The sequence below is a fragment of the Erinaceus europaeus genome, chromosome 11, assembly GCF_950295315.1.
Source record: "Erinaceus europaeus chromosome 11, mEriEur2.1, whole genome shotgun sequence".
Taxonomy (NCBI): Eukaryota; Metazoa; Chordata; class Mammalia; order Eulipotyphla; family Erinaceidae; genus Erinaceus; species Erinaceus europaeus.
The window spans coordinates 34,920,907-34,933,523 of record NC_080172.1 but is presented as its reverse complement, the minus strand read 5'-3'; the positions used below and the strand labels follow the sequence as shown (position 1 = coordinate 34,933,523).

At 36.5% G+C, this 12,617-nt stretch overlaps 1 protein-coding gene across 4 annotated transcripts in view; it reads left to right on the top strand.

The window, feature by feature from the left end:
* The window catches only part of TMEM232 (transmembrane protein 232), a 236,186-nt gene that overhangs the window by 38,227 nt on the left and 185,342 nt on the right, over positions 1–12,617 (top strand). For 3 of the 4 annotated variants that reach the window (XM_060201256.1, XM_060201259.1, XM_060201258.1), the window contains 3 exons: positions 6,161–6,315; positions 9,938–10,061; positions 11,877–12,129. In XM_060201256.1, the coding sequence (XP_060057239.1) occupies positions 6,161–6,315; positions 9,938–10,061; positions 11,877–12,129 (532 nt within the window). The remainder of the gene's footprint in view (positions 1–6,160; positions 6,316–9,937; positions 10,062–11,876; positions 12,130–12,617) is intronic. The other variant, XM_060201257.1, reaches the window with a different exon arrangement.

The following is a 12,617-nucleotide window of genomic DNA, read 5'->3' as shown; positions in this document are numbered from 1 at the left end:
GTTATTTTTATTTTCCTGTCTACCACTTTACCTTTTTTTTTTTTTTAATAGAATTGTAGCACGGAGCAAGAGGGAGCATGGGAAAGGACAAAGGACACAGAGATGCCCTCTAGACTGACCTCTTCATGAAAGAATCACAAAAGAAACAGCTATATTTCAGGAGAATGAGCATTTATTGAGACAAAGTTGGGAAAGAAAAGAGAGGAAAATACATATTTTAGAGGCATGTAGAGCTGAGGGAGAGAGAGAGAGAGAGAGAGAGAGAGAGGAGAACCTCCTGTTTCTGGTCTTTTATAGTAGGTTCAGAGATGAGTGGGACCCTGAGGAAATTAACTTCAGCCATTACCTTCAAGTCTTTACATTTGTATTCATATGCATTTTATGACCTTACTGATCAGGTAGAGAGACAGGTGCTGGTGCAGGATGGAGACAAATTGGTGCTTCTGGCCCCTCTACCTGGCTACCTGCAGGTACAGGGTAAGGGACTGCTGATGTCCTTTATCCAGGAGTCTTTCACTAAGCAGATCCCTAACAGAACTGAAGGTAAGGCATCATAGATCATCTGTTCATTATAAGTCTTTGATGTCTGAGGAACATCATATCTCAGATCACTGTGCCCCTGATATTTACAGAGTAAAGGTTTTGGGGTGTGGCCTTTCCACAACCAAGCCTTCTTACTTTTTTTTTAAATTTTTATAAAATGGAGACACTAACAAGACCATAGGATAAGAGGGACACCACACAATTCCCACCACCAGAACACCGTATTCCACCCCCTCCCCTGATAGTTTTCCTATTCTTTAACCGTTTGGGAGTATTGACCCAAGATCATTATGGGATGCAGAAGGTGGAAGGTCTGGCTTCTGTAATTGCTTTCCCGCTGAACATGGGCATTGAAAGGTCAATTCATACTCCTAGCCTGTCTCTCTCTTTCCCTAGTGGGGCAGAGCTGTGAGGAATTGGGGCTTCAGGTTACATTGGTGGGGTCCTCTGCCCAGGAAATCCAGTTGGCATCATGGTAGCATCTGGAACCTGGTGGCTGAAAAAGAGTTAACATATGAAGCCAAACAAATTGTTGACTAATCATGAACCTAAAGGCTGGAATATTGGAAGATGAAGATTTGAGGTCTCCGTTTTGGAAATAGCTAGTAGGCCTATTTTCGGTATATTTCAAGGAGCCTGACATCTGATATGCAAGCAGACCCGACCCAGGTTATTGTCTAGGGAGATGATGTCATGGCTGGAAAAAGGACTAGAAAGCTGGATCAGGGAAGAGAGTAGCTCCTAAATATGGGAAAAGTGTATAAATAATGTTGATGGTAAACTTCACTGATTTGATCTGGAGCCCATATTGAGTGTAGGAGCCTGTGTAACCTCTGCATCTCTGTAGGTCCAAGCTCACATTCTGCGGTCATGAGTAGGAACATTACAAGCTGCCCCAATTCAGGACCCATCTTCCTTAGGTGGTAGGTAGAGTATGTTATCCAGCCTCCTTTTGGAGGATGGAACATTCTCTACCATTGTTGATCCACATTGAGGGCAAGGTCCTATGGGGGCCCCCAAAGGGGTCCATTATTTTGTTCCTGATGGAGATAACCAGTAACAATGGAGAGAGGGATCTATTCGAGGTCTAGGCCCCTAATGTCTGTGTGGAAATCCCAGGACTCCCCAACTAGAGCCCCAGCTGATGGAGTAGCCTGATAGTGACTGAGGAGTCATCATTAAAGTATGCCAGTCTCTTGCCCTTATTCAGCTTTTGTAGTCCTTACTTGATAAGGTTAGCTTTGGAGTGACTGAGGCAAATGTTAATAGGAAATAGGTGAGGAAGGTATCTAGGTCTAAGTAGAAACTATTTCATTAGGTACTTTATGGTGTCTTTTTAGGTCTTTCTACTTGCATGCTTCATTTATTGACTCACTGCAGACTATTGTGTATTTTTGCTTTCAGGTATATATTTTGCCCTAATTTATGGATACATATGAACATATGCCCTATCTCACAGGACCTGATCTATATCTAGATTTTGGGGCTTTGTTAGGAAGTAAACCACCCGAAATGGAATTAAGGAGTCCAATGAGAAAGGAAAGGTCTCATCTGAGTAATGAGGCTGAAGGGTTGACATTCCACATCTGACATCTCTGGACACAGTCCAAAGTGAAGGATGACAAGGTGGTTCTTGTTACATTGATTAAGTTGGGGTCAGCAGATACAGTATCTCATTTGGTATAAATTGAGAGAAGCATGCAGGAAGGTGAGCCCTACCCTAGAGGTTCCAGGACAGAGGGAAATACAGGCCCTATAGAGGAAGCGGGAGGTTTCTTCTGTCTTGGGGTTTAAGAAGGCAATAGATAGTTATTGTTGTAATCAGATTATTTGGCAATTGGGTTAACTTTGAAAATCCCATGGTTAGGATTTGTTGTATCATACACAACCTCACCATAATTTGCATCCTTTAATGTTATTTATATATATCTATATGTTATAAAGTAATGCCACCGGTTGCTTCTGTTCTTCCTGATCTAACCTTTTTTTCCATCATTTCAAAGAACAAGTCATTGTTAGAAATGTATTAAAAGCTGCCCTAACACAGCAGGAACCTATAAAGCCCATATCTCCCCCAGTCCTGGAACCTCTAGGGTTTTCTGCATGCTTCTATCAATTCATCCAAAATGATACTGTATCTGCTGAACCCAACCTAATCAATGCAAGGAGTACCGCCTTGGCATGCTTCATTTTGGACTGTGTCCAGAGACATCAAGCATGGAATGTCCACCCTTCAGCTTCATTACTCAGCCACCAGGTTCCAGAAGCTACTGATGCCAACGGAATTCCCTGGGAAGACGACTCCATCAACATGTCCTGGAGTCCCGCTTCCCCAGAGCCCCGGTCCCAGTAGGGAAAGAGAGACAGGCTGGGAATATGGACCGACTAGCCAACACCCATGTTCAGCAGGAAAGCAATTACAGAAGCCAGATCTTCCACCTTCTGTACCACATAATGACCCTGGGTCCATACTCTCAGAAGGTTAAAGAATAGGAAAGCTATCAGGGGGGAGGATGGGATAGGCAGTTCTGGTAGTGGGAATTGTGTGGAGTTGTACCCCTATTATTCTGTGGTTTTTGTCAGTGTTTCTTTTTATAAATAAAAATTAAATATATGTATATAATAAATGTATTAACAATTTGATCTCACTGTTAAAATTTAGTCTGATTACCAATTTGAAATCTTAAATGCTTAGATTGAGGGGACATGCACTCAGCCTATGGTCTGTGCATTAAAAAGTTTGAGACATTAAATCAGTTTTTCCCCCTCTCATATTAATTAAATAGTGATTTATGAGACTACAGGTTAATAGGAGTGTACATCAACACCATTCCCACCACAAAATAACTGTGTATTGTGCCCCCCCCACTGAGGCTGAACATCTACTTTCACCCTCCACCCACATATTTTTATTTTGGTGCTCTACTTGCCTTCTTACTTTTATCTCTTCTTTTATCTGACTTTTCTCTTTCTCTCTCTCTTTTAATCCAAGAAAAATAAAGCTTTTACACTACTGTGACAATTCATTTAAATGACAGTTCACCAATTAAATATATAGTGGGTGCTGCAGTGACTTTGTGTTTAGAAAACTATGATCAAATGGTTTTGCTTATGTATTATATCCTAATAATATTGCATGAAGTTAATATTCTGTGATTTTATATTCAACAGAATATTTTTATCTTTATTTACTTATCATTAAACATTTTCATTATCTTTATTTATTGGATAGAGACAGCCAGAAATTTAGAGGGGAGGGGAAAACAGAGAGGAAGAGAGACACCTGCAGACCTGCTTCACCACTTGCAAAGTTTTTCCCCCTGCAAGGGGGGGACCAGGGGCTTAAACCTGGGTCCTAGACATTGTAATATGTTCACTCAACCAGGTGCACCACCACCCAACTCCCAGAATATTTTTATTTTAAAGAGACTACATAGCTATGAGGAACAGACTAAATTGTGATGTTGATGTCAAATAAGTTCTGTATGTTAGAGACATACAGAACTTTTTCTTTCTCAGTGAGAAGTAAAAGTGGAACCATATAGCTCTGCAAATTAAACTTAAATCTAGTTCTTTGTCTAAATCATGATATTTAACAAATTCTTTTAGGACTTTTTTATACAGTTGATAGTTAAATCTTCTAGTAAGTTTTTTTGTGACTGGATAAGCTACATAACTATGCAGTCAATGTACATAATTTAAAACAAGAATATTTGATTAATTTAAATTACTCAATCCACAAAGTGTCAAGATACTGTTATCTTCTTATTTATGCAGAATAAATTATAGTATGAGCACTGCCAGATATCAAGACTATCTAGAATAACTTTAAAAGTTTAATTTATAAGAGTTCCACTTTTTGGGTGGGCCCTATCACAAAGCAAAAAAATTAAATCTTTGCACAAAATATGTACTTTTACTGAAGTCAGCATAAATGTGTTGGATTCCTTGTATTATTTGATGGAAGTTTTTTTTATATTTATTTTATTTATTCCCTTTTGTTGCCCTTGTTGTTTTATTGTTGTAGTTATTATTGTTGTTGTTGTTGTTGGATAGAACAGAGAGAAATGGAGAGAGGAGGGGAAGACAGAGAGGAGGAGAGAAAGATAGACACCTGCAGACCTGCTTCACCGCCTGTGAAGCGAAGCCCCTGCAGGTGGGGAGCCGGGGTTCGAACCGGGATCCTTATGCTGGTCCTTGTGCTTTGCTCCACCTGCGCTTAACCCGCTGCGCTACAGCCTGACTCCCGATGGAAGTTTTTTTTAATGAAACATTTTAACATCCAAATACTGATTTGTTTTTAACTTGCCTTCTGAATGATGGTTCCATAGAGATACTGTAATATCCTTGTGCAGAATGCCTTACCTGTTTTCTTATTTTACCTGAGTTCTTGACAGAAAGTAGGTCAATACACATCTGTAGCACTAAATAAGTTTATCAGAAACCTAAAGTGTCATGATTTAAAATTTATATATGAACTCCTGGCTGTCTATATTAAAAATATTCAGCATGGGAGTCGGGTGGTACAGAGTGGGTTAAGCCCACGTGACGCGAAGCACAAGGACGGGCTTTAGAATCCCAGTTCAAGCCCCCATGCAGGAGTCGCTTCATAGGCAGTAAAGCAGGTCTGCAGGAGTCTTTCTCTCTCCCTCTCTGTCTTCCCCCCCTTCTCCATTTCTCTCTGTCCTATCTAACAACGATGACATCAGTAACAATAATAACTACAACAACAATAAAAAACAAGAGCAACAAAATGGGAAATAAATATAAAAAAATTAAATATTCAGCATGAGAATTATCTTTGAATTATTTTTCTATAGTTATTTTGTATAATAGATGGAAATTATAAAGTTTTTTTAGGGGAATTGCTTTAATTCTTTTGTGCACAAAAGAAAAAATATCACTGAAGTTATTGATTTTAATACATATTACAAGTTATGTGTTTGATTCTTTACTATTGAAAAAAATTCAATGATAATGGTACATTGAAGTTGTCTAGCAATGGAATCAGGAACCTTTATCACAATTGCTTAATACATCAGTTACAACTATAAGACTACTAAGACCACTCTAAGAAAAAAAAATAAAACAACAAAACAACCCACTTGTAGTCTGAATTTGTAGGCTTACTTATTAGCACACTGACTATGCTCAGGGAGGAATATACTTTGGTCTATAAATTGGAAATTCACTTTTAAAGACCAAATTTTCTCCCCAAATTTTTTTCATTCAATTGTCGGTCAATGGTCATTTAGATTACTTCCATATTTCAGCTATTGTGTATGTTTCCCTCCCCCTTAGTTGTCAGGGAGAACTATGTCACCTAAAGTTTAAAAAGCATAATTGTGTCTAGTAGCTATCCATTTAGAGGGCACAAGATTCTTGTAATACTATAGAACTGATATGACTGGATACACAGGTCTCCTCTGAAAATATATTAAGACACTAGTTTCAAGTTAACTATATTTACAAAAATATACCTGAATACATTGTTCAGCTTGGTAAAACACAAAGTATAAGAAAACATGCATATTAATTTGCTGATTTAATCTTTATTTTTGTGTTTATTCAAGTCAAATATATATTTATAAGATATACTAATCTACTTTATTTCTAGAAGCAGTCGGAATTTAATCAGAGAGGATATAAAGTTAATCACCTACTCTGGCACTCTGTGGCTGCCTGGTCCTGTGTTCAGAAAAATAGCCCTCAGTTGAATAAGGTGCTTAAACACCTCATCTTTTATAAAATACAGTTCCAGAGAAGTTATTGGTAAGAAAGATTCTATAACTTCAAAATACTTCATGAAGAAACCTTTGTGTTTCAGTGTTAAGTAACCATTGTACTTAAATGTTAATCACACCATCGTTGGCTATGGAAAAAAAAACAACTATAACCTCTGTTTTACAGTCTTGTGCAATCTATATATTTCATATTAGTTTATCTCATCAATAAATTGCTATGATATATTTATGCTACATATACTAAATAAGATTTATTATTGATCAGTGTCGTAATATTCATACTTCACTGTTAGAGGTGTGAACTTCACCCCTATAGTTTTTCCAGGGACACCCATTAAAGTGCTGGCATAGGCCTTGAAGCTCATGAGGCCCATTCTAAAGGCTTGTATCCACAGTGAGGTAAATGAGGTTGGAGGCTTCCCAGCTGCAGTACTCCTGGATCAGCACTTGGTGCTCTGTGATGTCATGGCCAGTAGCGTACCAGCCCAGGATGAGCTCATCTGGAGAGACTTTCTTGTGTAGTTCCACACCTCTGACAGTGGAGTATGCATATTACGACACTGAACGAATTGGTATTGACCTGATTTTGAAGACCTGTTTCAGCCCCAACCAAGTGATTGGCCTCTCGAGTGACTTCCAGCAAGTAGGATGTGCATCAGCTAGAATCCAGCATGCCCTCAGCTCAGTACTGCAGTATGCCTAGGGCATGCTGTCTGGAAAGGTGTCGGCGATAATACCATGGGCCGGTTCTTGATGAGTCTGGTTAACCAAGTCCCCAGAATTATTCCTGATGACTTTAAGAGCATGCTCAACAGCAACATTAATAATCTGTTGATGGTGATGTACCTGGCCAATCTCACACAATCTGAGATTGCCTTCAATAAAAAATTTGTAAACCTGTGAGGGTCCCCAAAAAACATTTCTGCTTATCTGGGACCCACCACTAGGGCTCAGAATGCAGTGAAGCCGAAATGATTTATTTTTGGTTGAGTCACATGAGGTCATTCATCTGCTTGTGACTACAAATAAAATTAGCCAACCTTTTACAAAGGAAAAAAAAGATTTATTATTGATAAGAAGTCCATTTGTAGATTTGGAAAATATTGTGTTTTCCAAGATGCTAAACAATAACAGTGAAACAGAATTTATTATCCTTTGAGGAAATACACTAAGATTCTATTACTTTGTGTCTTACTTATAATTAAAAAAAAAGCCAAAAATGAATCTAGACTAACATATTTATTTCTCCCTATATACATTTTAATTTGAGAAAGGGAAAGATACCTAAAATTAGTAAATATTAATTCAACTCACTGTGGTCTGAGAAAATGCTTGGGATGATTTTTATGGTTCTGAATTTGTTGATGGTGTCTTCTGGCCTATAATATGGATAGACATTTCACCATGGAAAAGATCCAGAGGGCCAACAGATATATGAGAAGGTGCTCAAAGTTGCTGATCATCAGAAAAATGCAAAGACATTGAAATACCACCTGTGAGAATGTCATACATCAGAAAAGACCCATGTTGGAGGGGATGTGAAGACAAATGAACACTTTTTCACTTATTGTGGAAATGAAAAATGGTCCAATCATTGTGCAAAGCAATTTGGAAACTTAGTGGGACACTAGAAATGGACCTACCCTTCTACCCAGTTATTCCTCTTCCACATTTCTATGGTTTTCAGAACTAAATAAGTAAATAAAGGAGAAAAATTCTGCATGGGGTGGTGGATTTGTCATGCAGCACCAAGCTCCACTGATAATCCTAGTGCCAAATGTATATTTGTATGTGTATGCATGATTAGAAACAGAAAAAAGTGATTAAAATATATTAATAATTGTATAAAGAGCAATTAATTAAATAACTTTTGCTCTTGGAAAACACTGATTTTTAAATAATAGAAATGATATTTTAACATGTTAAAATAAATCTTGCATATCTTTGTAAAATTTATTTTATTTTTTAGAGTTTATAGTACTTTTATTTTTATTTTTTTAATTTAATTTTTTATTTATAAAAAGGAAACGTTGACTAAACCATAGGATAAGAGGGGTACAACTTCACACAGTTCCCACCACCAGAACTCTGTATCCCATCCCCTCCCCTGATAGCTTTCCTATTCTTTAACCCTCTGGGAGTATGGACCCAAGGTCATTGTGGGATGCAGAAGGTGGAAGGTCTGGCTTCTGTAATTGCTTCCCCACTGAACATGGGCATTGACAAGTTGATCCATACTCCCAGCCTGTCTTTCTCTTTCCCTAGTGGGGAAGGGCTCTGGGGAAGCAGAGCTCCAGGACACATTGGTGGGTTGTCTGTCTAGGGAAGTCTGGTTGGCATCATGCTAGCATCTGGAACCTGGTGGCTGAAAAGAGAGTTAACATACAAAGCTAAACAAATTGTTGACCAATCATGGACCTAAAGGCTGGAATAGTACAGATGAAGAGTTGGGTGTCCCTCCATTTTGTAGATAGCTAGTAGGCATAGTAAAATTTATTTTCTAACTAATTATCAAATGAATGACTTTAAGGGACTGGGTGGTGGCATACTTGGTTGAGTGCACATGTTACAGTGTGCAAGGGCCAGGGTTCAAGCCCCAAATCCTCACCTATAGGGTGGTGAAACAGTGCTGGAAGCGTCTCTCTGTCTCTCTTCCTCTCTGCAACCTTCCCTCTAGATTTATGGATTTATCTATCTAGTAAATAAATATGATAAAAATTATTTTAAATAAGTACTGGGATGGATATAAATGACAAATTAAGCAAACTGATTCTGGAAGTAAATTTATTTTAAATTTTACTGGATTGAAGACTAATGATTTAATTTACTAAGAATTTTTGTCTAAAGTAGTTTTTCTTACAGTTAATATTTTATAGATTCAAGGTGTTAGAGATAATAAAGAATTGTTAATATAAATGAAGAGATTGAAATAAATTTTACAGGATGACATGTGATTGAAGCCAAAATTTATGATTCCCACTGTAGTGCTTTGTTCATTCTGCATGCACTTTTAAAGTATATCTCCTTTGTGACAATTTTCCTGGTGGTGCATATCAAGAATATAACTGTTTGGGGGCACTTTATCACTGGATGGTAACTTTTATTTTCTGGGAGGACACTGTCAGAATCAAGTGATGGAGTAGTTGACAGAATTTGGGGACTTATTGAAAAGTGGTTAAACAGTGAATGCTGATCATAGTTGGTCATTCTCCCTCCCACACCCCAGAGTTTTTTACTTTGGTGCAACACACCAATTCTAGTCCAAGATCTGCTTAGTGTTTGAATTTTATTGTCTGTAAATTTTATCACAACAAATTTGCTTTTAAATATAACCAACCAAGCCCCACCTTTATGAATTCCCATAAGCTTTGGAGTAACTATTAAGCATAATTAGTATGTCAAGTCATACACTTATAAGCCACATTCTAAGAATGCAAAGAAAGGGCATTAGAGGGAGCTTCAGTCTTGAGTGTTTCCATAATAGGCTACATCAGTTGTGTCAGCTCTGGTTGTACTATGCAATAAATTAAAACTACTTTGGTAATGCAGTTGCATCCTGGTTATTATTATATGCAGAACTTTTTTCATTGAAAACTATATATTATAATTTTGCATTAAAGCCTTTATTGTTTTGTTCATAATACTTTCAGGTTGGACTCAGCTCTGACTTTGATGGTCCTTGGTGATGCTGCAAAATTAAACATGACCTGTTTGAAAGCTTTAATGGACCTAATGAGAGATTTCCTTTCCAGTATTATATCTGATAAGAGCCAAGTAAGAGTACTGTTATTCTAGTTGTACAAAACTACTTAAATTGCATCATATCGGGGCTTGTAAAGAATAATATTTTGCATTAATAGCTTTAAATTTTAATTGTAATAATATTTTAGTAGTAACATTTTTTTGCATCTAACATATATAGGCAATATAGGCAAGTATTCAACAATGTAGAAAATAATTTTATTTACACACATACATGAATAGAATTTACAATTTTATTATGGAATTTGATATTAGAGATGCAGAGAAATTTTTATATTCATGCGTGTACATACATACATATACATGAAGCTTTAAGTTTTTAAAACATGATTTCATATATATATTCTAGTTTTATATTACAGTTTAAAATTATATCATGAAACATTTCTTTATAACTGCCTATTAAAATTTACAATCTAGTGTGAATATGATAATTTGGCAATTTCTCTATTGTTGACACTAAGTTTCTATTTGTTTCACAGTTAATTATAAATGATGTTTTAAGCTGTTATTTTCATACATAAGAGCTTTATTTTTATTATTGATTATATTTTTATAACAGGTTTATAAAGTTAAATTTATGACTGGTAGACTAAACTTTTTTTAAAAATAGTTCTTAGGACAGATGTCTAAATTCTTTTCTAGAACTTAGAGTTCTTTTGCTTTCCAATGAAAAAAATAAAAGAAACAAAAGTGTTATAAGCTAGAATTGAGCTTTATATCAAAAAATTTCTTTATAATATATGAGCTAGTATCTCATTAGATAAACATATATTTTACTGATTACTAACACAACTGAAAAGTTGCTCTTTTTATACCTTATAGATATCTGTATTACTTATCCCTTGATGTAGGTTTTATGCATTTCACCTGTGGAAATCTTTTTTTTTTTTTAATGAGCGTTTTGGGTCTGGAGAGATAACAACCACAGAATACTGACTTTGCTTGCCTAAGACCCCAGATTCCCTGCTTCAACTTCTACCATGCCATTCCCCTACATCATGTATGCCAGAACTGAGTGGTGCTCTTGTTTATCTTTCTGTCTTTTTTCTCTCTCAATAATTAAAATACATAGATATTTAAAATTTATATACTAGGGAGTCTGGTGGTAGCGCAGCAGCAAAGCACAAGGATCCCGGTTCGGGTACCCGGCTCCCCGCCTGCACGGGGGTCGCTCTACAGGTGGTGAAGCAGGTCTGCAAGGGTCTATGTTTCTCTCCCCCTCTCTTTCTTCCCTTCCTTTCTCCATTTCTCTCTGTCCTATCCAATAACAACGCCATCAATAACAATAATAAAAACAAAAGCAACAAGGACAACAAAAATGGGGGGAAAAATAGCCTCCAGGAGCAGTGGATTTGCAGTGCCGGCACCGAGAGTCCCAGCAATAACCCCAGAGGCAAAAAAAAAAAATATATATATATATACTTTAGAAAGATTAGGTTTTCTTTTTTAATTTTTTTTTAAAATTTTTGCTACCAGGATTATCAATTGGGGCTCAGTACCAGCACTACAAAGCCACCACTTCCAGAGAGCATTTTCCTTTATATATCACTATTATTATTATTAATTATTGTTATTACTGACAGGATAGAGAGAAGTTGAGAGGGGAGGGAGAAGAGAGAGAGAGAGAGAGAGTCATCTGCAGCCTTACTTCACCACTTCGGTGCATGGTAACATGTGCTGAACCCGGTGCACAAGCACTTAGCTCCCTATTAATGTCTTTTAACAACGTTAAATATCAGAATTATTTCTTCCTGCATGTATACTATAAAGTTCTAATTATGACAAAATATGCTCTGATTTTTCTAATAACTTTTGTCACTTTAGGAAGAAAATGACAAGGTAGATGACTTTTCCTGGGCCTGGAATATAGTCTACATGTATATAACAGTTCTTACAGAAATTTCCTTGTATGCAGCTACTTCTAATGTGCGAAAAACTGCTCTTATTGGTTTCTGTGATTGTAAAAGTTCACAAAAAATTACCCTATCCATGGATAAATCAGAAGAACAGCCAAAATTAATGGAAATGAGTATTTTAGGTCTTTTGGATTACTTCTCTTCAAAACTATCAGATAATTGTAAGTATATTATTTTTCAACTTGATGAGAAAATTAAAAAATATTAATGACTTAGAATTAATTTGCATTATAAGGTTTTAGGAGTAGTTTCATACCCATCCATTACAGGTATAAGTCACTTTATCTGTCACCAGAGTCCTGTTCCCACAACATACCATAGTCACAGTTCTTAAAAGTATGAGACTGTTTGCTTATCAATTTCGTAAACTTTCAAATTAGTAATTTAACTAATATACAAAATTATAGGACTTTAGGTGTATTTTCACATGTGGCATGTGAAAGTCACTGAACCCTCCGACAAAGTTCTGGCCCTCTTTCCCTGATTACCACTATAATTCTCATAATCCGAGAAAAAAAATTAACACCACACTTTTTATGTGTAAGTTCATTTCATTTAGTCATCTATATTCCACATATGAGCAAATCAATTGCTGGTTGTTCTTCATTTCTTATTTTGCTTATCATAATCATTTCTAGTTATGTCCTTT